Source organism: Melospiza melodia, chromosome 20, assembly GCF_035770615.1.
Source record: "Melospiza melodia melodia isolate bMelMel2 chromosome 20, bMelMel2.pri, whole genome shotgun sequence".
Lineage (NCBI taxonomy): Eukaryota > Metazoa > Chordata > Aves > Passeriformes > Passerellidae > Melospiza > Melospiza melodia.
In genome coordinates this window covers 3906603-3934482 of record NC_086213.1, presented here as the reverse complement: position 1 = coordinate 3934482, position 27880 = coordinate 3906603, and the positions used below count along the sequence as shown (strand labels likewise).

Below are 27880 nucleotides of genomic sequence, written 5' to 3'. Positions count from 1 at the left end.
TCCGTGCGTGCAGCCTGGCCCGGTGTCCCCTCAGCCCTGGGTGCTGCAGCTGCAGCTTCACTCGCTGGGTGGGTTTTCCAGCCTGGAAAGAAGTAGATGCTTAAAATAATGTAGTGAGAAATCCCTCCTCTCCTCCCCTCCCCTCTGCCCTCTCCCCTCTCCTTCTCCCTTCCCTTTTCCCTCTCCTCTCCTTTCTTTCCTCCTTCATTGTATGCAGATCGAGGCCGGTCAAAGCGCGCCGCTGTCACTCGCGGGTCCCTCACGGCGAGCCAGGACTCCCAAGTAAGTTCCGTCCCTCCCGCAGCCCGGGCTGCTCTGCGGGCTCTCCGCGTGGGTGCCGGGTAAAGCCGCGGCGCTGCCGGGCCCGTCCCGCGGTGCCGGTGCCGGTGCCGGGCCCGCCCCGCGCCGCCCTGCAGGGGGAGCCGCGGCCGCCGCGTCCTGCGCGGAGGCGGGAGCGGAGCGGGGCAGCGCCGGCAGCAACGCGCGGCTCCGGGCGCGGCCGGAGCGGAGCCCCCAGCCCAGGTGGGTGAGGCCGGCGGGGCCGCGGGGGGGGCGGCGGGGCCCGGGGAGCAGCGCCCGGGGCGGAGCGGGGCGGGCTGCGGGGCTCGTCCCGCCGGAGCATCCCGAGCGCGGCTCGGTGCCGCCCCGCGGCCGGGGCTCGGGTTCCCTCACGGCAGCCGCGGTTCCTCTCCTGCCCGTCCCGCGAATTTGAAAAGTGGCCGCCCGCTGCCCTCTCGGTGCAGCGAGCCCCCAGCCGCAGGACGGGGCGCTTTTGCCCGGCTGTCGCTTTCCGCCGACCCGGCTCGGACGGCGTTTCCCCGTGGAGCCGGTGCGTTTCACCCCGCGCTGGTTCCCGACTGTCAGTCCCTCGACACACCCCCGCGCTCCAAGGTGTTTGCTCCGCGGATCTTCCCTCAAACATCAGGCGCCGGACTTTGCTTCCCTGCACCCACCCTTCCTCGGCCTTCCGCAGATATTTGTGCTTAATGACAAAACAGCGATTCCGGGGGAGCACCCTTCATCCTGCAAACTTCTCTGTAGCGCTTTCAAGGAGATTTCTATCCGCTTCATAGTGTTAAAGGGAAAAGGGCGGGGACTGAATAGATGGCTCCAAACCTGTGCGGTCTTGTCCCAAAGGCTCCATCATCTCTGCCTTATCCCTGCCCAGCAGCTGAAAGTTCCTCAGCAGAGCCCCTTTGCCCTGGAGCGCTCAGCCTCGGCACCCGCGATGGAGCCGGCGCTGCCCGAGGGCCCCGTGCCCTGTACGCGGTGCCCTGTGCGGGGAGAGGCGGCTGCCGGACGGGCTGCGGGCTGCGGGCTGCGGGATGCGGGGCACGGATCTGCCCTGCCCTGCCCGGCCCTGCCCTGCCCGGCCCGGCCCTGCCCTGCCCTGCCCTGCCCTGCCCTGCCCTGCCCGGCCCTGCCCTGTCCTGCCCTGCCCGGCCCTGCCCTGCCCTGCCCTGCCCTGCCCTGCCCTGCCCGGCCCTGCCCTGCCCTGCCCGGCCCGGCCCTGCCCTGCCCTGCCCTGCCCGGCCCGGCCCGGCCCGGCCCTGCCCGCCCGCGGTGCCCCAGGCGCGCTCCCAACCCCGTCGGGGCTGGTACGCGGTGCCCTGTTCGGGGACGCTCCGGGAGCAGATTTCTGCATGGACCGACAGTCACGGCTGCTTTATTGCTCTTTGGTTGCTTTATTGCTCTTTTGTGCCCTGGACATTGTGAGTTTGGGGGTCTCGAGTGCGGGTTTTGCCATGGCCTGAAAGGAGGGAAGGTGGTTGAGCGCCTTCTTCAAAACTGCCTGGGGCACTGAGCCCACAGAGAGACAGGAAGGGTTAACTTAAAGAGAACAACATGACTCACTTGGTAAATAGTTAATAGAATTGCTGTAACTACTTAAAATGATTTTCCTAAGCAGATGGCCAACTATTAGATAACTCTGTCTTTGGATGTATTTGTTTTCAGGTTTCTTATCAGGCTTGCAAGTCTCAGGCACATGTAACTCAAGAACTGGAGTAATTGATAAATTCATTCTTGTGCATGAGGGAAACTAGCAGAGAGAAAGCATGGTCAGCCCCTGCAGTTAGAGACACCCCTGGAGCATATTGCCCAAGTGAGGTAGAAAAACATTAGATAAAGTGACCAGCAAGGATGTGAGAGATATTTCAATTGGATTAGGTCTGTTGAGGAAATGCCTTATTCTGAATCTCAATAAAAACGTCAATATAAACGTAATCATGTACCACAAAAACCTATGGAAACAAAATCCTGTCTAATGTAGCAAGCGGATTAAATTCTGAATTAACCAGGAAAGCTGTGAACCTCTGAATTTGTAGAGAAAACATGTGGGTACAAACTGCAAACATGTATGTGTGTACCTTAAATAAAAATGACCTATTGCAGGGTGTGAAAAAAAAAAAAAACCAACAAAGGCAAGCAGGTCTCCTTTTTAATGGTGGCCATGTGGTACACCTGTAATTTTCATGTGTATATAATCTGTGTCTTTCTGTATATATTTTATACATAAAAAAGAGAATCAGCATGACCCTGTGCCAGGTCAGGGGATGTTGGCCCAGTGCTGATGTTTTTAGCTTCTGTCCTTCTATCAGTGGGTGCAAAAGGCACTAAAGGTCTGAGCTGCAAAACCTCTGCAGGTCTCCCATATTTGCATTTCTGTTTTTGCTGATTTTTTAATAGGGTGTTTCCATAAGGGCTGCTGCTGCTATTGCATTTGAATAGAATCAACTTTTGAAAGCTCTTCATCTTTTTTGTTTAATCTTCAATGACAGATTTCATGTAGATCTGTGTGCTTAATTTCTCCTGAGAAGCACTGGGGAAAGCTCAGCCCTGCAGAAGGTTTGGGGGAATCTTTACTCTTCCTTTCAGTGCTGTCTCTCAGAAGGGTCTGGTCCCCCCTTGTTTTTGAACCTGGCTGCTTTTCCATCTTGTGCTGAGGGAAAGCCTCTCCCTTCACCACTTCCTTTCTGCCTGGCTGACTGATGGCTGCATGATTTCTTGATGTCTGCACAGGATGTTTAAGGTTTCACAGATTTCTCACCATTTTCACTGTGCTTCAGCTCTTCGCTGGGGTTTGACATTTCTGCCCACACCAGGTGGGACAAGGCACAGAGTGGGGAAAGTCTCTGAGCTCTGCACAGCTGGCAGTGAGCTGTTCTCCACCCAAAGGCTGGTGCCAGCATCTCTCTTGGTGTCCTGCAAAGTTTGTCCTTGTCTTCAGCTCAAACAGATTCTGCCTCTGCTTGTTCATCTTCTCATTTGATCCGGATGGTGATTAAATCTCGAGGTTGTTCTTTATTGTGTGATTTCCATCTGTAAATGGAGATGGGCTGTTAAACATTTTTTTGGTTGGACTCTAAATCAAAACCAGGAAAGAGATCTTGAGCTGTGTGTCAAGGAATCAGAGAAGATCCTCACAAGTCAGTGAAGGGTTGTTCCCTTTTATCAGGATATCTGGTATTTAGGACCAGAAGGTTTGGTTGCTTCATGGCCCATCTTCAGGTTTTGCACAGTGCACCTGAACAGCCTTGGTAAAGCTACTTGAGCAAAGCAGCACCAGTTCCTTGCCTCTCTGCTCATTTCAGAAATGCTGAGGAAGCTGCCCCATTAATGAGATGCTTTTGTGGCTGAATATTGAGGGTTGGGCTGTTAGGGGTGAAGAACTGGCAGCACTCTCTCTTGGGAGGGCAGGAGGGTCTGGCAGATGCACAGAAGGTGATTTAACCTCTGGAGGCTTCAGTTCCTTCTGCAGTCAGAAGATGCCTCTCCCTTCACAAAGGTTGCATCTCTATCAGGGATAATCATTGGTTGTATTGCACTTTTTTTCCCTTGCAGTAGATCAGAATGGACAGATGGCACATACAATTCTCAATTATGGAAAATATCCTTAGGAGGCTCTTGGAGGTCATCTAATCCTGTCCTCTGTCCAAAGGCAGGATCAGCTATGGATCTGCCATTCCTGACATCTTTCCCCATCCTGCTCCTAAAGAGCAGCAGTGGAGACTCCTCACTTTCCCTGTGTGCAGGAAATACCCTGATTCCAGCTTAAACCTCCTTTGCTCCAACTCATTCTTCATCCTGATCACAGTGGGCAACCCACAGGCAATCAGCAAAGAGTATTTGAAAGCACTTCACCAAATGCAGGAATTTGGCAAATGTGAGTGGGTAAAGGTGTGATCCCTTTCATTCCTCAACCCGGGTCCTGGGGCTCTTGCTGATGGGGATTTTTACATTTTTATTTCTTTAAAAGTTACAGATTTCAAACCCAAATAAAGTAATTTTATGACCACCACAAAGGCAGCTGTGGAAGAAGGGTTTGAAGAGAAATGACAGCTACAAGACAAATTGTATTTATCTTAGATGGTAAGGCAGGGGTTGCCTGCAGTGGGTTTATCACTATCTGACAGGTGACAAGATAAAGTCCAGGTGTTACACGGGGATGTGGAAAGACTTGAAAGACTTGAAACAGGAATAAAGGATACTTTACAAAGCATTTTTAGGGAACATTTGCAAACAATGCATCTGAGACAATGGAGGAGTTAGCAGGGAGGGAAAGAAACTTCTTTCAGGGCTGACTTGAGCCAGGGGGAGGGAGGGAAAGGCTGAGGGAATCTTCCTGTGCCGCCGCGACACAAGGAGAGGAAAGGGGGGTTTTCCTGGAGCTGTGGAGACGTGACGGGGGACATGCGGGGCTCCCGTCCGTGTGCCGATCAGCGTTTGTGATTGCTCCCGGCTCCGGGGCAAGGCAGCGCCGCGCTGTCCCCGAGCCTGGGGCTGCTCCATCTGCATTCCCCGTGTCCCCGTGTCCCCGCCGGTGCTCCCGCCGTGCCCCGCAGCTCCCGATCCCTCTGTGTCTGGCGGAGCCTCTGGAAGCGGAGCCCGGTGCGAGCTTCCAGCGCATCCTTCGGGAATGGTGAGCTTTGCAGTTCTCCCCGTTACAAGTTTCCTCATTTAGTGTTCAGACCTCAGGGTCTCCTCTGTTTTTCTCCCGGCTTTGCTTTGTTGGAAATGTTTTGGTTTGGGGTCGCACTGTTGTGTTCTCATCTTGCTCCTTGTCTCCCCTTTCTCCCTCCCCACCCTCTCATTTTTTCTAACCAGGACAGCAAAAATGTTTCTGCTCTCTCTGCTGTTCTCTAATGCTGGCCTCTTGTGCAAATTCCCCTTCTTGTTCTGGGAAAGTCCTCCACAAACAGCCCTATCGTTTTGATTTTTGAGTTTTCCCCAACAGAACAGCATTGTCAGATCCTGGTATGAATCAGCTGCTGAGCTTAAGGATTTAAGGGAAGTAGGTGGTTAAATGTCATATTCTCTGATAGTAACAACTTTGGTTTCAGTATAGGATCCATATACTTGGGCACAGGCTGGGATTTTCCATAGGAAACATTCCCCTGGATAAAAGCTAGCTAAGAGGTGGGCAGCTTTTTACTAAAATCTTCAGAAGAGAGGCACGTGATTGAAATAGATTTGAGTAATTGCAGTTTCCACATACGTCCAATCCACAGATCAGTGCCCAGGTTCAATGGGATGGTGGAAAATCACATCAGACTGACCTGGGCTGGCACCAGCACCATCACAGCTCCTGCAGCATGTGTGAGGAAGCACATTGACATTTAAAAAGTTTGTAAAATGTTCTGCAGCCCGGATTTTGGCAAAAAAAAAAAAAAAAAAAAAAAAAAAGACTCTTGCTGATGGCTGCCTAGGGATATCCAGAGATGATCTGGGACTGTTCCTGATAATCCCAAAATGCAGGCTTTTAGCAGACCTTTTAAAACTGCGGTACCTAACTCTGTCAAACACCTGAAAAACATTAAGGCTTTGTTTTATGTCATCCTGTGTCTTACAAAATGTTGATGCAAACTTTGCTTGACCATTATGATTCATTTAGGGCTCTTGTTAACTTTCCTAACCCATTCCTAAAGGGAAGCCTTCCTTTTCCTCCCTGTGGCCACCCTATTGCCCAGCAGGATGAGATGGACACAGTGCACCTGGGAGAAACCATCCTGAAGGCTTGGGCAGTCTGTTCTGAGAGCTCCCCGGGATCCACCTCTGTCTGATTAACATCTTCTGTGTTTGGAGTCAAATGCCACAGTCCCTAAGGAATTTGCCTTGGGGGTCTTTTTTGGTTTATCCTTGTTTGGCAAGGTGTGAGCATCACGGTTGTCGTGCATTTGAGAAACGATCGATCGCAGGTTTCTTTACAGATGGACCTTTTGATATCTAAATATCTAAATTATCTGAAGTTTTCACAGGACAGAAGGGCCACTTCCCAAGGCTGGTGGAGGGATCTCTGCTGTAGTGGGGTCCTGACAGCTCCTCTCCTCTCCTCTCCTCTCCTCTCCTCTCCTCTCCTCTCCTCTCCTCTCCTCTCCTCTCCTCTCCTCTCCTCTCCTCTCCTCTCCTCTCCTCTCCTCTCCTCTCCTCTCCTCTCCTCTCCTCTCCTCTCCTCTCCTCTCCTCTCCTCTCCTCTCCTCTCCTCTCCTCTCCTCTCCTCTCCTCTCCTCTCCTCTCCTCTCCTCTCCTCTCCTCTCCTCTCCTCTCCTCTCCTCTCCTCTCCTCTCCTCTCCTCTCCTCTCCTCTCCTGACACTCTGCAGCAGCAACAGGAACGCTGGAAATTCTTAATTAATCAGGTTATTATCAAGGATTTGGGGAAAACCCAGTCCCTGTGAGTGCGTGCGGTGTCGGTGTGGCTGGGACAGTGGAAATGCGAGTCACTCACAGGGTGACAGCAGCGTGGTGCGAGTCACAGCAAAGGAGAGGGAGTGAGGCCAGGCGGCCTCCAGGCATCATCAGAGCATCCACTCCTTATCCACAGAGGGTGGCAGAGTCCTGGACATGTCCTCAATAGCTCTGAGGCTGTGACCGAAGCACTGAGAGGATGGTGAGGCTGACCCTGAGCAAATCAGCGTTAGCAGTAAGAGCACCTTACAAAATGGATGAAGGAAAGTTGCTGGAAACAAACTCAGGGCACAGAAAATTTGCTCTTGTGGCTTTTTGCCTGCTTTTGGGATGAGCAGGACAATGCTTCCATCAGGATAGGGATGGACAGTTTAAAGTTACGTGGAGAGACACAGTAAGAGTCACATTCTCCCTGCTGTGGGAGGATGCTGGCTGACCTGCCACAGCAGCTCTCCCTGCTCTGGGGTGAGGTTTTGTTTCACCATCGGGGTTTAAGCAAACACTCCTGGCAGCCTGCAGGACCGTGCTGGAGGGAGCAGGCATCACCCGGGGCAGAGATAACCTGCACTTAGAGAAGGCAAACAGGGGTTGGGAATAACTGCGTAAAAATGCAAGAAATCTAACAGATGTACCCAATTCTCAGCTGCCTGTCTGCAAACTTCATACAGAAATGAGAGGCAAAGTCACATCTGCTCCATTATTTTAAAATAGACCAGAATGGATGCATTAGCAATATGATAAATATCTTTAGAGTAAATTCTTCCCTTGCCTGTATCCCTCCGTGGGTCACCTCTTCTTTATATTCTGTTTCCTCATTTCTCTTATTTTGTCCTTGAAGGAAATGCTCCTCGTGTGTGAACACAGCTGGCTTTAGTAGGGCTGTGAGGAGGCAGGGTTTGCCTTTGAGTTCTTCCCTCGCACAGGAAAGGAAAACTGGCTCCTCAGAGACATTGTGGATGCTATTGGCAGTAGTAACTTGTTTCTGGCCATGGTACATGGTTTTAATTATGCTTTTTTACTTGTCTGCCTTATGAAAGCCTATCCAAATGCTTCATTTTTTTTTTTTTTTTTTTTTTAGAAACACCACATAGATAAATGAACATCAGCTGTCCTGAGTACAAAAAATTTGCTAAAAAATCCAATGTTTTGGTGTCTTTTGGCAATACCTCATGATGCCTGCTGCCCAGCGAGACTTTGGTGAGCACAGGGGAGCTGTTTTCCCTTCTCTTTGTTTGGTCTGGCTTATTTAACTGCTGGTCATTCATCCTTACTTAGTTTTGCCCTCCTTGGCTTTTTGTGACCATTAGAATTGGGATAATTACTGTAAGGTTTTTTTTCCTTGCTTTTTAAACATTTATAACATCCACTTAGGAAAAAAAATATGGTCAAATGTGTTTTGTTCTAATCTTCCGCTGCCACAATAAAGATTAATCCGCTTGTAGCACTTGGAGGGCAGGAGGCAAAGCTGCAATGTTGGTTTGGGATTTGCCATTCCTGTCAGCCAGCCCATCTTGCTTGTTGTCCAGTGGGATTTCACTTTTGGGGCAGTTTTGGTTTTTAGGGTTTTTGCTAATGGGCATAAACAGGAGGAGAGGAGAGGCTCAGGGCAGGCTGGCAGGGGGTGGGTTTGTCACGCTGCTGTCACTGGTGCAGCACTCTGGGTATCTCTGGTAAATCAGCCAAGGTTTTACACCCAGGTTCACCGTGCTGGAGCACAGCCTCCTTTCTTGGCCTGGGCTGCAGCAGGGATGGAAATGTACAACAGCATTGCTGCCCCTCTTTGCCATGTTTAGACTGATAGACAAAGTTCAGGCACAGTACAGGTCTCTGAAGAGCCATTCCTTCTGCCTTTCACCAGTATGTGAAGGGAAGGTTTTAAGTCTTGGAGGGCTGTTGCTTTCCTGTAAGAGGGGATTACACCAAATTTAGCAAAGCTGAAGCTCTCATTTTACTTAGTATTTCAGGAGAACTTGCAAAGCCTATCCAGAAAGCTCATTACCCCTCTGTAGGTTTATATTACAGCAGACTGCACTTCCCAAGAGGAGACAAAGCCTGTGCTTCCAAAAATCCCTGGCCTTGCATTTTTGCAGTCAGAGCATCAGTGGCTCAGATGGTATTTTGGATAAAATCTGAAACAGTGCCTGGAAGGGTCAGACTGGCACGTGGAGCCCCTTGATAGAACAAAAATTTCCACACCTGCCCATGTCCTGCTCTTTCAATGGTGTCCATGCAGGCAGGCATGCAAGTGCTCCAGGTACCTGAAAACCAAGACCATGGTGTGCTGATAATTTTGCCTGCTTTGTTTCACTTGCATCCTTTGTTAACAAAGAGCAGTCTAGAGGGAAATAGTCTATTATTAATATTTAATTTCCTCCTATTACTGTAAGCAGATGACCTAAAAGATCATTTAGGCAGCAGCCAATAATAAAGCAAAGAGAGGAATCAGAAAATGTATGTCTTGGTTAGGTGGGTGATGCCTCCTTCCTCCTCTTTCCTGCCCCACCCAGCCACAGCTCCTCATCCTCCCATGGGAGGCAGGGCTGGGGATGCTCCCCACAGCTCTGTGTGAGCACTCAGGGACCTGGGAAGCTGCTCTGTGTGAAGCACTCATAAAACACTGAACTACAGAAAGGAAACCCCTGGGCAGCACAGAGAAGTGCTCCTGCTCCTTCCCTGTCATGCTCCCCAAAGGACACCTGTTTTCAGCATGTTTTACAGCCCCGGTTGTTTTGCAAATTTGTGTTCTGCCTGTGAGCACATTGGCTGGTTTATTGACTTGATCCTCTGAAGTGGTGGGGAGAGACAAGATTTCTTGGAGTCTTTGATTTAAAAGATAGGGAGATTCTCTTTGAGCCGAAGGGATTTCAAAGAGAGGATAAAAACTGACAAGCATCTCCCCCTCCAGGCTTCGGAAAGTAGGAAACAAATGATTTAGCAGCACCAATTTTTCTGCTTAGGGCCATGTGTGAATCCAAGGATTCCCCCTAGGGGAATTAGGTAATCTGCACGTGGCTGGTACCTGGGAAGGGTCATGTAGAAGGAGATGCAAGATTTGATCTGTGGAATGAACACCCCCCTGGCCCCCTTGAGCTGCCTGCTGATCTCCTGCCCCATCCCAGAGCAGGCACAGACCCCGCTGGGGCCAGGGGAGGCTGCACTCTGTCACCACAGACTGTCCTGGTGCCCCGAGGGCCCAGGAGCATCTGCAGCTTTGCTGATGGGCGAGAGGAGCTGTCAGGCTGAGGTGTCCCAGGCACTGAGGGGCATCTGCTCTGCAGCAGTGGCAGAGCCTGGGCTGCCCAAACCCCCAGAGCAGCGTGGGCTCAGCACAGGAGCTGCTCTGAGCTGGGTGGTTTGAGCCAAGCCCTGGCCAAGGGCTCAGCTCAGCGTTCTGGCACTCAGAGCAGGGGCAGCGCCTTGGTCCAAAGTCAACTGGAGATGCAAAGCTAAAGCTTGCCTGGGCTCTGCTGGTGAATTGCTTCATGGGAACATGCTGTGCAGATGCTTTATTGGATTTTCAAGGAGGAGTTTCGCATTGGGACTGAAATATGAGAGAGAACAGAGTGTTCCAAGTCACTACAAACGAACAGAGCAGCAGGTTTTCAGGTTTGTGAATGAGAAAAAAAGGTTTATTTAATAATGGGGGAAAGGCCGGAACATAGCCCGGGGTATCAAGAAGGAATTAACAAAATAAAACAAGGGCTGATGAAGAAATACTAATTGTAGCTGTCCAGCCTGTTGAGTGATACAGGTTATTTTTTCTTAAGTTTCAAGAAGCTTGCCATGCTGATCCCTCAAGGGCTTGAGATGTTAAATATACACTTCCCCAGTGAGTAAAGCAGATTGTTAATTAATTTTTTCTTATTAGACCTGATTGCTGAGCCTTTGGGTCTTGCATGAAGTAGACAATTCTGCAATAAATTTAATTTGCCTCTGGATCTACGTCATGATCTCTGGGTGGTCTCTATTTAATTTTGTCCCTATGCAGTGAATTTCTAGCTGTATAAGCAGAAAGGCTGAGCCTGTTCTCGTTGTAAAGCAAGTTGCACCTACTCCTGAAATGGAGATTTGTTGTGCCAGGTGAGCAGTTCAGCAGCTGGCACTGTGAGAGAGGAATGAGCAGGGCTGGGTGAGCTCAGCTTGAGCGCGAACCCTCCTGCACATCCTGTCAGCAGCAGGTGAGGCTGGTGTGGTCAGTAATTGTAATTGGCTTTTCTGATGTCAGGGGCTGCTCAGCAGCACTGAAGCAGAGGCAGAATGTTGTTTTGTGGTGGCTGGGACACCTGCTCAGCTGCAGCCGTGTCTCCCCTGAGATGTGCTGGCTCTGCAGAACTCCGAGTGTTTTCCGGCCCATCTGAGAGCAGAGGGTGGAAGGACGTGCTGTCCTTTTCTGGACATAACATTCCAATTGCTTCAGAATAAATGGCTGGGGCTTGGGACGAGGAATCAGGCCACTCACTGTTTGTGTAGAGAGATGGAAGCAAGACACAAACAAACTCAGAGATAAAAAATTCAAATTCAACACGAGGCCACGAAAGAGTCAAAGTGAAAGGTTAAAAGCTCTGTTGTGTCAGAGGACAGTGTGTGTGCAGCCACTGAACTGCAGGTTCCTGTTCTTTTTCAGGTTCAGGCAGAGGTGTAGGGAATTTCAGCTCTGTGCTGAGCCTTTGGTATGTGCAGGAGCTCCACAGCGACGTTTGGAACTTTCCTCCATGTCCTGCTGGAGTCTGAGATGAGCCAGAGTCAGGATAAACAAAAATGCATCTAGGATTAGTATGGATTTGTGATCCTACTGAAGGGAGCTCTCGATGGGGAAGAATATGCAGTAATTTTGCTTTGATCCTCTTCACTGAGGTGTTTGAGCTGTGAACTCGATGGGCAAGAGCAGCAGCAGGGCTGTAGGTAAATGAAGGTGCCCAGTCCTCAGGGCTTCCCTCAGTTCTGACTCTCTCAGAGGAGCTTGTGGGGGAATCACAGTGGCTCTAGCAGCGGTGTGGGCCCAAGTATGTCAGAGTAATTTGTTAAATGTTTCTGACCTTGGGCTGGCACTGGAGTTTGCGGTGCTCTTGTCCTGCATGGCGAGGGGTGAGGCTGTGGGAGGCGTGTGCTCCCACTCTGTCCTGCTGAGGAGCCAGGGGCTCACACCCACCTCAGTCTCAGTCTCAGCCATGTCCTGCACCCCCTTCCTCTGAGGAGCCTGTTTTGCCCACTGCTTCCTTTGTTAGGTTGTTTTTTTCCTCCTACCAGCTTTTTCCTGTCTTTTTTTCCTCCCTTCTTGCTCACACACATGCACAAAGCTTTGTTTATTTCTCATCCTGCCCCTTCTGTTCTCTCTGCCTCCAGATCTTCTTTATTTCTGTCTTATATTCATTCTAATCCTCTTCCCCAGAAGCTGGGCTGGAGGGTGAGGTTTCAGTGTTGCTGCTTTGGAACAAACCTGTTGGGATTTGTAATGGACAGGCAGATCCTTGCAGGGGCATATCACTGACATCCCTAAAATCCTAGAAAGTAAAAGCCATCCTTAGGAAGCCACTGAAAAACCGAAGGTTTTGCTGTAGGAGCACAGACAATATATAGAGACTTCTTGGGGTTTTTCTTCTTTAAAAAAGATTAAATGGATGATCTTTATCTTCCTCCTAATAGCTAAATCACACACTGATCTCTTCTGTTGATCTCTTCTGCTAAAACCAAACAAAACACAGAAACAAGATAGCTGAAGGTAGAGAAAAGCAAGGGGTTTGAAGCATGTCCAAACCACCAAGAATCATTCACTTTCCTTTCAAATGCAGCATTAGCAATAGAGCTCTAAATCAATGAAAGGTCTAAAATTAGATTATATTCCTGAGATCAGATGTGAATCACAAGTTAATCATATTTTCTTTTATTATCACTGTCTTTACCCTTTTATTTTATCCTGAGAAATTAGGTTTCTGACTTGAAAACAGAGTGAACTGTGAAGGCATCAAACCCTGATGGGTGAGACCACGCCAGATCACCTGTGGATGGAGCTCAAAAATCTTGTGTTTTGGAGGTCCTTGTTGCAGCCAAAACTGAGCTCAGTGATTTATCAGTTAGTGCTGTGATTCTCTCTCTCCTAACCCTCTGATGTATCAAGCTGTTTCTTAAATTAATGAGAAAATATTATTGCTAAAGCTTGCTAAATAAGGTTTGCAACCCACTCTGGAAATGACAGGCGAGGACAGCAAGCAATTATCTCTTGACTGTGGCACAAAGCTCAGGGAATTGTGTTCTCCCTTCTGCATTTTTAGCTGTGGTGAAATGCCCCCATATCTGAACAGAGGTACGAGGTGACCTGCAGGGCCGTGCAGGTGATGTGCATTTCATATGAAATGCAGCTGCAGGGTTGTTTCCTCACAAGCAGCAGCAGCTTTAGCCCAGAGCTGTGTGCAGGAACTGCAGGAGCTGGAGTGCAGCCCTGAGCATGGCCCTGTGCCTGGGTGTGTATATTTTGGGGGAGGTGAGTTTGGGTGGGCCTGGTTCTGGCTGGCTCTAGGAGAAGGATGATGCTGTCCTGGATGCCACCAACACTATGGACAGTGCAGGTATCATGAACCCGTGGTTTGCTTGTAGGATAGAATAGGATTTACATGAACAAAAATAACGGGGTTGCAGGAGGGGAGCCTGCAGAGAGCCTTGCAAAGAGTGAGCGTGGTCAGCAGGAGTGCCCTAGAGATGTCCCTGTCTGAGCTCCTTGGACACTTCTCCCTGCCCTGGGTCTTGCACCGTGGATCCATGGAGGGCACAGAGGGGTGCCCGCACACAGGGGTGCCAGCAGTGTCCTGTGGCAGAGGGCTCCTGTCCCTGCAGAGCAGGGCCCTGGTGCAGCAGTTGTGTGGCCGAGCACGTGAGGGTGGGCCGCGCGTGATGGCTCCAGCGCGGTGTTTGCCCTCAGAGGGAGACAGGTGTGTGGGAAAGGCTCCTGCACCTTTCCTCTGTGCAGCCTCAGCACTTGCCAGCACATAATTAGTGGGGCTCTCGTGTTTCAGGGCGGGCTGTGGAGCAGCTGCTCAAGTGCCAGCTCAGTTGGTAGCCTCGAACACAAAACGTCCCTTGTTTCCCATCACCGCTGTGAAACGCTGCCTTCCTGAACTTGGGTTTGGCCCTGCAGCTTTAAGGATAGACAAAATGTGAGAATTTTGCCAATAATGTATTCTTCTAGGTCTGTGTAATATCCGTTATCAATTTAATGTGCCACTTTAATGAGATTTTGCTTTCTCCATCTCCTCCGTAGAGCTGATTACTTAGTCTATGTGGTTGGTGTTTTCTTTTTTTTTTTTTTTCAGAGGAAGCTGCAAGTGAAGAAGTTTAATGTTTGCTTCGGCTGAAGAGAATATTTCCCAAGTCCTGGTGGGAAAAGGTGAAAAAGAGGACCAGAGGATGTTGCTATGGCATGGAGATGACAGGAAGCCATGACTAGAAGGAGGATTGTCAACAGGAAACAAAGCACCGCAGCCAATGTGGCTCTGCTGTTCAGCACAGCTGCTGTGCTGCGCTGCCTGCTGGACCCTGAGGCCTGGCCAGCACTGCCTGTCCCCAAGAGAGATTCTCCTGTCCGTTTGTCTGCTGGAGCCTGAATTGTTCTGCACCTGGTTAATCCACTGTGCCGGAGCTGGCAGACCCTGGGCTTCTTTTCTCGACACCATCCACTGTAAAGTCCTTGAGCAGCCATGGGGGGGAAGACGTGTGTGTGAGCAGCTTTCCTGGGCTGGCTGAGCCCTGCAGGGAGCCCAGGCAGCCTGAGGGGTGCTGGCTGTTCAGGGCTCTGCAGATATGAACGCTGAGCTCTGGGGCTGGTTGTTCTCACCATGCTAGAACATGGGAAGGACGACTTCCCCTCAGACATAGCCTACATCATCCTGGAGCTGATCATCGCTGTGCTGGCCATCCTGGGCAACATCCTCGTCTGCTGGGCCGTCTATCTCAACAGCAACCTGCAGAACGTCACCAACTACTTTGTGGTGTCCCTGGCTGCTGCTGACATTGCTGTGGGGGTGCTGGCAATCCCCTTTGCCATCACCATCAGCACTGGCTTCTGTGCCTTCTTCTATGGCTGCCTTTTCATTGCCTGCTTTGTCCTGGTCTTGACCCAGAGCTCCATCTTCAGCCTCCTGGCCATCGCCATCGACAGGATCATCGCCATCCGAATTCCCCTCAGGTGAGCAGGGGCTGGGCTGCGGTGGTGGGGGCTCAACATCCCTAAAAACACAGGTCTGGAGATGAATCAAGGAGGGAATAGCTAAATGAGGATTGGTGCTTTTTTCTCCTGTATTTTGAAAGCAACTTTTCCAGGTCCTGAAGTCTGCCTTGACTGGTGAATTTTCTGGTTTCTACTTTTTCCTGTTCTTCCCTGCTCTCCTGTGGTGGGTGTCCATGGCATCTCAGAGGTGCTGCCTGGGAGCTGCCTCTCCATACCCAGGCAAGCTGTGCCCCGAGCTGCAGCCAGTGGCACCAGAGAGATGGTGAGAAAGGGGGTGAGGTCACCTTGTCCATCCCCATGAGGAGCAGGGGGTTTCTGCCTGAAGCTGGAGCAGCAGGGCTGGGGCAGGGAGCTGGGGTTTCTCTCAGGGCTCTGGTAAATGTGGAGGGAGAGGAAGCAGCAGGCTACCAAGGAATGGGCCTCAGGAAGGTTTGGAGTGGCTCAGGCACTGCCTCTGGAAGCACAGCACAGGCTGGGTCAAGGTGGAGCCTTGTCCCAGCCCAACCTGCAGGTGGGGATTTTGTGGTCTCTGCAGCTGAAGGAAAGGAAAGGACATTTTAATGACTGAGACTGGCTGCTGTGTGGTGTGTGACCAGGGAGGCTGGCATGGGACAAGGGCAGGTTTATCACACACACAGGGGCTGCTGCTCATTCAGTTTGGCAGGAGCACATTCAGTTGCTGCAATGGGCTCTGTGTGCCCGTGGGTGCCCCGCACTGCTGTGACTGCTCTGAGGCACTCACTGAGCTCCAGAGATGGAGAGGAAGCTCTGGAGAGGCTGCAGAAGGACTGTAGGAGTCTCCTTCCTTCCTGTCTTGTCCTTGGGAGGATGCAGCACGCTCTCAGGAAAGGAGAGACCGCCCTCGTCTCCTGAACAACCAACGTGGCTGCAAAAATGGAAACCAATTCCTGGTTTTTATGCTCTTGAGTTTGAGTTTTTGGACATCCTCACTCTTCTTGAGCTTAAATCACTTCTGCTGATCTGTACAATTTAGTTCTGTCTCTTCTGAATACTTTGGTCATGCAGCACTTATGTCAATTAACACAAACCTCCTGTTCCAAACCAGAATGGGAGCCCTGGAGAGCGGAAATTGCCTTTCCATGTGGAAGGACCAGTGCAGCCAAGTCCTTCTGAAGCCTCACCTCAGCAGCTTTGTGCTGCTCTAACACTGACTCCAAACCCTATTGGTCATACCTGTCACAGCCTCTGGTTTTGATGTAGGTGTAAGGAATTCCATTCCATTGCAGAGAAAACTCTGTTATAATGGTTACCTATGAACTGGACTGTCTATGCTTTTCCGCAGTTCTGCTATAGATGATTTCAGTTTATAAACCAAAATAATGATAAATGGTACAAGGAAATACGTTGAGTAGCCCCTGGGAGCTGCCTCTGGAATGGTTTTGAAAAGGGCTGATGTCTTGATTTCATCTCTCACAAGGTAACTCTGAGGATGTCTGCTGACAGTTTAAGCTCCCTTATTGCTAGAGCATGACTTGCCAGGAAAGGGATTTTTAAAATCTGGATTTCTGCCCACGTTTTGGGCTATCACTGTAACTATATTGTCTTGAAAATGTAATTTCCTGGAACAGCCAAGGTAAAGAGTCTTTTCAAAAAAAAACAGAGTACATCAGGGCTGGGCAGGACACCGGTTTCACTATCTTGTTTTGGAAAAAACAGAGCACACCCTCTTCCTCCCCAGGAACAGAGGGACTGATTGGATGCAGAAATCCACAGGTAAATCCATGGGTTCCTCTCCTCTCTGTCCTCTGCTCTTTGTCCTTTCACAGCAGGAGTGATGGACTTGTCAGTTGGGTTTTGCCTTTAGAATTTATGGATGAATAAGCATTTATAGCCTCAGACATGGTGAGAAAGTGAAAGCTGATTATCTGAAGAGGGAAATGTGGTATAATTTAGATTGCCCACATCCTCGTGTGTTTTCTTTTCTCTAATAGCTGTTTGTCTCAAAAAGGGGTCAAACAATTTGATGGAAAGTTCTGCCACTAACAGGGTGTTGTTTTCACCTCATCCTTTAATACCTGGGAAGGCCCCTTCTCCTTCTCACAGGACATGAAAGGTACCAGCAGGTATTCCTAATATTCATTAGCTGAATAATTAATAAGCCAGACTTCCTTCACTCCAGGGAAACCAAAAAGGGCCAAACCTGTGCTTTATTTTTCTGTTTCTCTTTAAATATTTTATGTCTGATCTGTCCTAATGAAGATAACTCCATATGTGGATGTGTATTCCCACAGAAATAAACTGTCAGTATTAAGAAGGCAGAAGAATGGGTTTTCTGATATTGCTTGGTTTTGAACCCCTCAGTACATTATTAGTTACCTTTGAAATTATTTTTTTGTGGAGAAGATACCCTCCTCTGAAAAACAGCAATGAAAAAAATATTTATAGGTGAAATTTTAAAATAGACAAATACCAATTTGTGAATATCTTATGTGTTCTGCCTTTCAAACAACGAAAACATTTTGTAGAATTTGGTCTATTTTCCACAAGTTCTCAAGCACTTTGCTGAATTCTGCCAGGTTTTATACAAATGTACCACAGTAAGGCGCTGCCAGGGAAGGGAGCCCGAGCCCATTGTTCACTCTAGGACAATGAGAGGTCTCTCACATGGCAGGTACCTGAAAACCTGCACTAATATCCAACCCCCAGGTGCTGTGCACAAACCTGGCTGTGAGTGTGGGCCCCGGGATGGAGCCCTGGGCCAGGAGCAATTGCTGCTTTCCAGGCTCTGTGGTGCCAGCGTGGGCAGTGTGCCCGGCCGTGTGAGCCCGGGCAGGGATCTGTGGAGGGATGTTCATTCCCAGGAAGGACAGGTGCCTCCAACTCACAGCACAGCACACAGAGGGGAGATTTTCCTTCCTGCAGCCAAACAGAGAAGTTTGCTGAGGCTGCTGAGGCTGCTGCTTGCTGTCTGTGCTGAAACACGTGGGTCACACCGTGCCACTGCAGCCTTTGCCTCTGGTGAAAGCTGCTTCTGCTGCTGCCAGGCTTCTCTGGGGAAACATTAGTAAGGTGCAGCTCCCTGGTGTTTGGAGCTTTGGGGCTGATTTATCCCATGTGGTGGTGATTTAAACTGCAGTTCTGAGGTGGCATGGGGATGTTTTTGTGCCAGAGGACATGAAGAATCAAGGAAGGAAAAGCTAAATGAGGATTGGTGCTCTGGCTTCCCAAAATCTAGGAAACATAGGAGAAATGAACACCAACCCTGAATAAAGTATAGGATGTGCAAGGGACCTTTCTGCTGGGAACAGTCTGTTTCAGTAGTTGCTTTAATTCCCTAGATTTCCTTTCTTTAATGCTCATATGTGAGCATCTAAACCAGTGAATCAGGGTTTTAATGTTTTATTGCCACTTTGAGCCATATGTGGATTAATTTCTTTCCCTGCTCACCATAAACCTTTTGACTTTATGGCAGGCATTTCCTACGTATGTTCATCTGTTAAATAGATTTAGGGCAAGTTCAGCCTATTGTGAGAACAGAGTAATCCTCCTCCTTCTTTTGAACGAGCACAGCTTTGAGAGCAGTGCCCTCATGGCCTGCACAGAACTTGCTGTTACCAAGGTTTTGCTCAGGAAGCTGATCACACCACAAGCAGAACGTGTCTGCCCATCATTCCTGCTCCTGCTGATCAAAGAGATAATGCTGGGCACCTGTGCCCACCTGTGGGACCCCACCTGCCCCTCTCCATAGCAATGGATAAACACCAGGATCTGTTGGTACCTGGCAATAGAGGAGGAGGGTTCCAGATGGGTGGTTTGGGAAAGGTTGTTTAATGGGTACATGTGAAGGTCTCAGTTTGATTTCTTGCCCTGTGACAGATTTCCTGGATGATCTGGGATTGCCAGGGTCTCTCATTTCCACCTACATGTAATAGGGACTGAATCTCCTGCTTGGTCCTGTCCCTGATGCTGCAGCCCTCTGCTGAGGTGTGGCTGTGGGTGCTTGGTGAGCAGTGTTTTGTAGTGATTTGTTAAACACCTTTGAGCAGTGCTGAATTCAGATCAAAGCCCTCAGCTCCACACCTGCCAGAGGATGTGCAGTGCTGTCCACAAAGGAGGGCTTGGAAGACAAGCAGCAGGATGGCTGGACATGTGAGGGTGAGTTAGGCCAGCTACACATCACTCAATGTAGTGAAAGAGTTTGATTTCTCCCTGAAGACACTCTGGGCAGACTACCAGCTCTGTCTTCCACCCAGTCTCAGAGGATTCTTTGTCTTCATGGCACAGAACTCAGTCCAAGGGCCCAGAAGTGGCACATCCACAGCTGGATTACTCTAGGCAGCCCGGAGGAGCTGTACATTCACCAAGGGTACCTGTTCTCCTGCTCCACTTTGCCAGCTGGATATTTGGGAGAGCAGCAGAGCAGGTTGAAACTATTTTGGGGAAAACTTTCACACTTCCATGTGTTTGCAAAAGCTGGGTTTGCTTTTTAGAGGAGACGTGACTCTGTCCCCACCATGAGCATCCCTATGCTCACATCCTTTGTGTCTGGAGTTTCACAAGCAGAAGTGGTTGGTTGTGTAGCAAGTGGTTGGTGGTGTAGCAAGTGTGTTATTTCCAGGAAGCAGAACTGCTGCTGCACAGACAATCCAGTGCAGCCTGGACACACCAGGCACGCTGCAAAGTCACCTGCCAGCTCTGCAGAGCAGGGGCTGCAGGTGTGAGCAGCTCCTTCCAGCAGGCTGTGTCTCCTGCATGGTGCCAGCAGCCCCCGGGGCAGGGGATGTGTCTGGGGAGCCCTGAAGTCACCCTGTGGAATGGAATGGCTTTGGCCTGGCTGCTGTGAGCCTGGAAAGATACTGAGACAAAGCACACAAAGATGTACACAAAGTCTTCAGTGATATCTCCAAGTGGATGAGAGGAAAGAGCCCAGGAAAGCCCATCTGGACTGTAACGCTGCCTCAGCCAAGTCAGTCAGAGGTGCCTCGTGTGGATCCCAGAAATTAAGCTCTCCTAAACAAATCCACACTTCTCAGTGGGTACCTGGCCAGCACAAGGCTGTTGGCTTTGTCACCAGTTGCTGTGAGCCCTCTGTCCTGACCCTGGCAGATCCTGAGCAAGGTGCTATGGACACGCAGGACAGTGCTCTGCAGCTGCTGGGGCCCGGTGCTGCTCTGAAGCCTTGCACAGCTCCTTGCATGGGAATCCCCAGAGGACAGCAGGGAGGGGGAAACGCGGCGGGGTGTTTGTCTGGAGCAGCGGTGAATGTATTTTTAGTGGAAGGAAGGGACATCTCTAGTCGTGGGATAACAGCTGCACAGTTTCAAAATTCCTCTGACAAGATGTAGCTAATTCCAGGGCTGCAGGGTTTTGGTGGTTGTGGGATGTTTTTGGGATTTTTTTTGGTAGTTGTTGGGTTGTTTTGTCTTTTTTTTGTTTGCTTGTTTTTGTTTGTTTTCTTTTGTTTGTTTTGTTTTGTTGTTTTTTCAAGCTTCAAGGGCCCCCAGCCACTCTCTTGCTCCCTGAGTGTACATTTCAAAGCACAGATGCTGTTTTGATGTGTTGATGAGGTCTGAATGGAGCAGCTCTCCACTACCATTCATGCTGCGCCCTTTGCATCCTTTAAGCACTGAGCAGGATCTGCTAATTGCTGGAAAAAACCTTTTTCTCCCTCAGAATCAGCTGAAGTCTTTCCTCATTTCTGGAAGGGCAATTTAGGTGTGTTTTTCGTGCTGGGAATTGTGTGCTTGGCTCCCTTACCCACTTACTCTTTTCTGGTTTTGAAATGCAACTGAGAAAGGGAAATTGAAGCCTGATGGGTCTTGTTTTTTTCCAAGGCCCATGGTCAGGGATTTAAAGCATGTGCAGGATCTCCATTCTGTACTGTGCAAAAGCAGCCACTCTTCTCCCCTGTCTTGAACTCGTGCTGGGATAGGAGCATGAACCTGTGGGAGCAATTATTTCACTGGAAGATGGAAAGATTTCTGTGGTTTGTTGTATTATTTCTTGTAATGTTTGTTTTTGGAAAGAATTCTGGGGACAGAGGCAGAAGGGTAAACACTGGGAGCTACTGTTGGGTCAAACACAGTGTGGGACCCACGCTGCCATGTGGGAACCCAGCCATCTACTTTCCATGCTGAGCCTTACCCAGGGAAGCAAATTGCACTGAAACGTTAAACTGCTGCCCTAATTTACATTTTCAGAGGGGAGAACTGGTGGAGTCAGCTCAGGATTCGCAGTAACCTGTGAGGCCCTGGAAACTGGCTGATAACAAACAAACTAAGGTCTCTGCTGCACTGACAGATCCTTACCATGTTGCTTATTGTTTCTTTCAACAGATTTTGGAAAGTTTACTTTTAAGAGCACTGGCTTCAGCCAGGCATCAATACCTCCACCACTGAGGTCCCTTTGGTGTGTGCAGTGCAGGCCATGGCACACCTGCAGTCAGAGAATTGTCCCCAGCTTAATTCCTCTTTTCTGAGAAAGACATGGGGTCGGCTTAGCTGGGCTGGTGAGGAAAACTTGCCTCGGTTATTTCAAGAAGGTTGGTGGTGCTGCTTTTCCTGAAAGTGCCACTGAGGAGCAGAGTGAGGTGCCATGCAGGCAATGCCAGCCTGGCTGCTGCAACGGAGCCAGCAGGATCTCCCTGGAGCACACCAGAACGTGGATGCAGGGCTGGTGGCACTGTGCCTCCAGGCTCTTTTGTGCTGTTTGGTTTACAGCTCTACTGCAAGACAGACCGAACAATTCCATGCTAAAAGGCTGCTCCTTTGCCAGGAAGGAGACGCTGCCTTAGGCTTTGGCAAGAGATCCACAGTGGTCTTCATCTCTTCATCACAAGGGTCAGAGCAGCGCTCTTGATTATCCAGGCTGCAAGATCTATGTGCACACCCAAGTGGACTGGTGCAGTGAAGGAGCACAGATGAAAACTGAATTATTTCCCTGCTTTTCTGTCAACTATTCACCGCTTAAAGGAAAGGGGAGGGAAGTAGGTGGCAGACAGTGTTAGCATGTCCTTGGTGTGCTGCATGGGTTCTGCACATCAGTGCAAAGGCCCCTCTGATGAAGGAGGTGCCTTTATCAGTGTCTTCTGGGCCATGGGGCCACTGTGAGGTTGTGTGGGTGCCAGCAGCTTGTTGAATGACACTGACACAGCTCCCATCTCCTCTGCTTTACAGGTACAATGGCTTGGTGACCGGCTCTCGAGCCAAAGGCGTCATTGCCATCTGCTGGGTGTTGTCCTTCATCATCGGCCTGACCCCAATGCTGGGCTGGCACAACGGAGCCCAGATCCAAGAGCCCCATTCCAACTGGTCCTCTCCCATCAACTGCAGCAACAGCATGGTGGCGTGTCTCTTCGAGGCCGTGGTCACCATGGAGTACATGGTCTACTACAACTTCTTTGCCTGTGTGCTCCTGCCCCTCCTTCTCATGTTTGGTATCTACTTGAAAATCTTCATGGCAGCGCGGCGCCAGCTCAAGCAGATGGAGAACAAGATGGTACATGGGGAACGTTCCCGCTCCACGCTGCAGAAGGAGGTCCATGCAGCCAAGTCCTTGGCCATCATTGTGGGGCTGTTTGCAGTCTGCTGGCTCCCGCTGCACATCATTAACTGCTTCACCCTTTTCTGCCCGGACTGCGCCCACGCTCCCCTGTGGCTGATGTACCTGGCCATCATCCTGTCTCACGCTAACTCGGTGGTGAACCCCCTCATTTATGCCTACCGCATCAGGGAGTTCCGCCACACCTTCCGCAAGATCATCAGCCAGCACATCCTGGGCCGCAAGGAGCCGTTCAAGGCGGGAGCCGCCAGCTCCAGGACTTCCACGCACGGCGGGGACGCGGAGAACGCCAGCATACGGATCGGTGAGTACGCGCTGGAGCTCTACGGCAACGGAGACATCCACAGGGACCCCGAGAAGCAGGACTTGAACAAATGCAAAGCTGCCTTGGAATGGCACCAGAACGGAAACGCTCTGGACTTGGAGACAAACGGACATCTCCCGCATTCCTGTAAAAATGGGATTCTCTCAGACGCATGCCTGAACAGGGAGCTTCACAGTGAAGAGCTAATTGATGCCCAGGTGTCTTACGCAGACCTGGAAAGAGCAGCCTTTGCTGCAGCTGATGTTTCCTGATGAGACTTTCAAAGTTTTCCTGGTAGAATTATTTTTTTTTCCATTGGTGACCTCTGCCATGGCAGAAAGGGAGGCTGGGGGGCGGGGGGAGAGCAGTGTATTCAGATCACTGTGGAGAAAGGGGTCCATATCCAGGACTGTTGGATGATCCTAAATACCAGGCTGGAGAAGAGCCAAGAGATCACTGAAGTGGACTAAGGAAGGAGGACACGTTACCCATCACTGACCTGTCACCAAGGGCAGTGCCAAGGTCCAGGATGGCATTCCAAGTTGAGCACTGGGAGACTGCTGATGCAGGGATTTTGGGACACTTTGCTGTACTGTGCCTGTGGTTGAGAGTTGGTTTCACTGTCTTTACCAATGGAATGGCTGGAAGTATTCCCTGAATAACAAAGAGCAACTGGGAAGGAAGGGCCTCTGAGTTCTGTGGCCCTGCAACAAGCAGAAGGGGGATAGCAAAATCTGTTGTCAGGAAGGATGCCAGGAACTGCTTGAGAGGGAAGGAATTTACCTGATTGGAACTCTGGATATTTTCAACCATGGCACTTTGTCTTTCAGTTTGTGTTCTTGAAGCTTTTACTGCAACAGGTTGCTCAAATGGTTTTTTTCCACATGATGATAAGGTTACTTTATGTTAACTTATAAAAGATGGGCAAGAGCTCATGTCTGTTCCCTGAGTGCTCAGTGTTGCAGATGCACATGGCAAATATAACCTCTTAGCACTCCCTTTTGTCCAACAAATCACCAAAGCTGAGCCTTGCCAAGGATTTCCCTTGGCAAAAGGGCTGTGGTGCTGTGGGCTGTGTCCTCAGGGCAGGGCTGTCAAGGGCTGTGGGTGTGGGAGCTCTTTGTAGAGCTCTCCCCCTGCCTCTGTGCTTCTCCTCCTGAGCTCCTAGGATGCAAATTCTTTCCATGGCCCCAGATGTGTGTGAGGGGAGGTAATATTCCATATTTCAGTCATCTTCATCCTCACTCAACAGGCTGAGGGACTTTTTTTTTACTTCTTTCTTGGGATAGAGAACAACCCACACACATACCTTGACCTAATTTTGGAATTCCAATGAGCTCTATTTAAAAAACCTTTTCTCCTGCATTTCAGTTTTTTTCCTGTGAAGCCTGATGTGTCCCTGTGGTGCAGAGGCCAACAGAGGAAGCTCTGGGCTCTGTCTGGTTAGAAGATGCTCCTGCTCTGAGAAGCTGAAAGGTGTCAGTGGTATTGGAACTCAGCTTAGAAACTGCAGTTTCTACTTTCTGTGGAAGGGAACAGGCAAATTTGTGCTGCAGCAAGTGTACACGTTGCTGTGGTTTGTTGCAGAGGTGTTTCACTGCAGTTTGGTAATTTTCTGGAAGGAAAATTAAGGAAGTCTGGCAGCTCAAGAACAGCAGAAAACCACATCAGCTTGAATTCTACCTGAAGATTTTCTGGGTTGTGTTTTTCAGACAAATAATCCATGTCCAGTACTACCAGCCTTCTGGAGACACAGGCAGTAGTCCCAGGTCCTGCTGGGAAGTGAAAAGTCTGGTAATTCCAGGGATCTGAAGCTCATTCCCTAGCTGAAAACATCAGAAATATCCTCCCTCAATCAGGTTCCTCCTCGTGTCTGTCCACGAACATTTCAGAAGCCAAGGGGGATTTTCATACTTGAGTAAGAGAAGGTTAGGTCTGTGTGTTCTTATTCCATGTTTATTTTATATATTGTGAACTATTAAAATGAAAAATCAGTTTTATTTTGAGGAGAATTTTCTTTTTGCCAGTTTCCCTACATGCATGTGGGGAGAAGTTTGTGATGCTGAATGTGTTTGAGCATGTAGCTGCTGTGGGCTAGCACAAAGCTTGCTGTGAGATGGATAAAATGATGTGGCTGCCACCACAGTCCTTAGCAGAAAGACAGGCCAGTTGTAAAACAATGGACTTGGTGGTTTAATTGAACTGCTGCTTTCTTGGCAGGGCTCTTGCCCGTGGTCTGATGTCAGAGGAGAGGATTATCCCTGAAGGAGCTCTGAGCCATTCCCTGTCCCTGATGTCACAGGCAGCTCCTGCGAAGGGGGACTCGGGATCTCGTCACTCCTGATCCTCCTGCATGGAATATTTCTGTGGGTTATTTGTGTGCTGCCTTCTCTGACCTCCTGTAACAGCAGCAGAGAACTCAGGAAAATGGGGGGCTGTTCTCTTCAGGCCTCAGCTGGAGCTGAAATGTTTCTAAGAATAACACAAGATTACATCCGGCACTCACGTCAATAACAATTAGGTCCACAAAGAGCCAGAGCAGGGGAGGAAGTGTGGGAAAATACCAGCATTGCTCATGTGCTGGAGCACACACCAGTGCAGAAGTGTTGCCTGCTGAGCTCTAGCTGCCATTGGCAAAGGGATGGTTTGCACAGTTGGTGTGGATTGGTTGCTTTCTATATTTCCTGAGCATCTCCACACCTACTTGTGGCTGTTTCTTGCTTGGTTTCCCCAAGAATCAAGCTGATCTATGTTGATGGACAAGCTTAGGATTGCTTTGCTTTCCAGATTGCTCTGGGAAACTTTCCTGCCCAACTAGATCACCACCTGAGCTTAGTGACTTTCCACATGTCTTGAACTGAACTTTTGTGGTGCTGCTTGAGCTGCCCCCAAGAGTGTCCAGTCCCTTTCAATATCAGTGATCAAACTTGAAGTGAAAAGGGTGTGTGAAGGGAAGGGCAGGGAATGGACAGGGTGCTTTGTGGAGTTCTCTGCAGCCACAGGAAGGAAGGGATGGCAGCTGCACCACAGGCTGGGCCTTCTGGCAAGCACATGGCTGAGATGGACCCTCAGAGGATGTTTCTGAAGCAGTTGTTGGGGAGAGCAGGAGCCTTTTGAACAGAATTTTAGCCTTCATATTTCTTGTTTCCTAGGGATCATAATTTCAGGGCTTCCTGCTTTTTGGTTTGCTTTCCATTAAAAAAAAAAAAAAAAAGAATAGGTCCCACCAATGAAGTGTGCTCTTTCCTTCTCTGGCAGCTCTCCACTCCTGAGAGAAGTACCTGCTTTCCAAACTTCCTAGGACCACTCAAATCTCCATTTTTCTTCCAGCTGGAGAATGTTTAGCTGATGCAGCTGTTCTGGATAAACAAAGATGGTGCCAAGACAAAGGGAAGAATGAGGTGATCTCAGGAGAGGCTGGAGAAGACCTTCCTGGGAATCCCAGGTGCAGTAGAGTAGGAGCTGGAGTCAGCAGAGAGTAATTTAATTGAATCAGAACTTCTTGCTAAAAAAGTCTGAAGATGCATAGAGAGATGTGGTGCCTCATTTGGTGTGAGGGCATTCCATGAATTTCACCATTCCCTGAAGACTCTTAGGCTCCAGAGTTTATTTGCTTTATAAGAGTTTTGGAGAAAGCAACGTTTGATCAGTCGCCAGGAGTAATTTTACCAAGAGTTCTTGGTGCTCTCTCCTCAACAGGGCACTGCTTTTTGTGTGTGCAAATAAATGCACTCACAGCTGTATCCTGCAGAGTCCCTTTGGATCAGTGATATTTCAAAGCTCTGTGCAAGTTTGAGCTGCAGCTTTTGAACCAAGAAGCAATGTGGCATGGTGGGACACAAAGAGTTTCTCACTGGTCCCAGTTGGTGCAGGTGGACTTGGAGTGACATAGAATAGTCTGAGCCTTTGGTCATTTTTTGATGATGCCTCAAGGGATGCTGGTGGAAATAGAGAAGTCTCTAAGGTGTGGGAGACTGGAGGGTCAGGATGCACAGGAATTCCTGGTAGTGAAGGAGCATTTGCAGAGCAGGTGTTTGGGAGGCTTTCAGGGGAGCAGGAATGTGCTGGGAGGTGCTGAGGGGTGCAGAGGTGATGCTGGCTTGAGACCAAGGTGGGACTTGCTGAGGAAGGACTCTGGAAGGGATGTACAGCCTTATCCTGAGCTCTCCTGGGTCACTGCAAGGATCAGCCCTTCCTGGGGCGTGCACAGGGTTGACTTTGTGGGGTCTGTATTGACAGGGATGGTTGTTATGGGTTATGTTCTTTTCAGATACATTGTCCCATTTCACGAGCACCTCCAGGTATAACAAATGCCCTTCTGCTTCATGAGCATGGGCCCTACCTAAACCAAACCCTTCCAGCCAATTCTGTGGAAGGACAAACAGGCTGCAGTGGTGCCACAATGCATTAAACCTGCATGCAATACTCTCTGGTGGTGTTTGCTAAGTTCAGCTGCCTAAAAATCACTTCTCTCCCAAGTTGTTTTGGGCATCAAATTGCACTGAGTCATTTCAGCGGTTTTTTTTTTTTCTTTCCAGCCCTCAGCTTCTGGCTGTCTTTATGGCAAAACACATAAAGAGTAGCAAAAATCACAGTTCCTCATTTGCATGAGAGGTGACTAACCCTGATAGATGAGAATCTATCAGGCAGTGCTGTGTATTACTCCCCCCCTGGCTTGCCTGCTGGGGCTGTTCACACAAGGATGTGTTGAAATCAAGACTGGAACCTGTTGATCTGAGAACATCCATCCCTCCCCTCACTGTCTCAGGAGCTGGAGTTCCTGCCCTGTCCTGTGGAGAGGTTCTCTGTGGTCTGCAAACCAAGACACTATGAACACCCCGCTGCACATGCTGTCAGTATGAAACAATTACTCTTTTAATTTAAATGTTTTATGATATAGGTGTTGTTTTCCCTTTGTCAGTTACCATTGGGGGGGTGGGAAGGGGGTGGGAGAATCTGTGCATGCAAATGTATTTAAAGTGCATTGACCAAAGGTTTTTTTGAATCTGTGAAGTTTTCTTATCTGTGAAGTCATCAGACTGCTGGGCAGTGAGGAGCCGCCGGTGCTGCGGAGTCTGTCTTGGTTACATTTCTTAATAAGCATTAAAATAATAAAATATATTTGTAAAAGAGAGTGTGAGTGCCTTTGTCC

General features: G+C 49.5%; 1 protein-coding gene across 5 annotated transcripts; it reads left to right on the top strand.

The window, feature by feature from the left end:
- Positions 1 to 27654, top strand: ADORA2A (adenosine A2a receptor). Of its 5 annotated transcripts, none has more exons than XM_063172820.1 (4): positions 1 to 282; positions 7764 to 7882; positions 13990 to 14861; positions 22040 to 27654. In XM_063172820.1, exons 3-4 carry the CDS (start codon positions 14512 to 14514, stop codon positions 22998 to 23000), a joined length of 1311 nt encoding a protein of 436 aa, XP_063028890.1. In that variant the 5' UTR covers positions 1 to 282; positions 7764 to 7882; positions 13990 to 14511; the 3' UTR covers positions 23001 to 27654. The 5 variants fall into 5 exon arrangements, with proteins under 5 accessions (XP_063028890.1, XP_063028895.1, XP_063028894.1 ...); XM_063172822.1 differs by lacking the exon at positions 1 to 282 and adding an exon at positions 450 to 522; XM_063172823.1 differs by lacking the exon at positions 1 to 282 and adding an exon at positions 4810 to 4921.
- Positions 27655 to 27880: the final 226 nt, after the last annotated feature.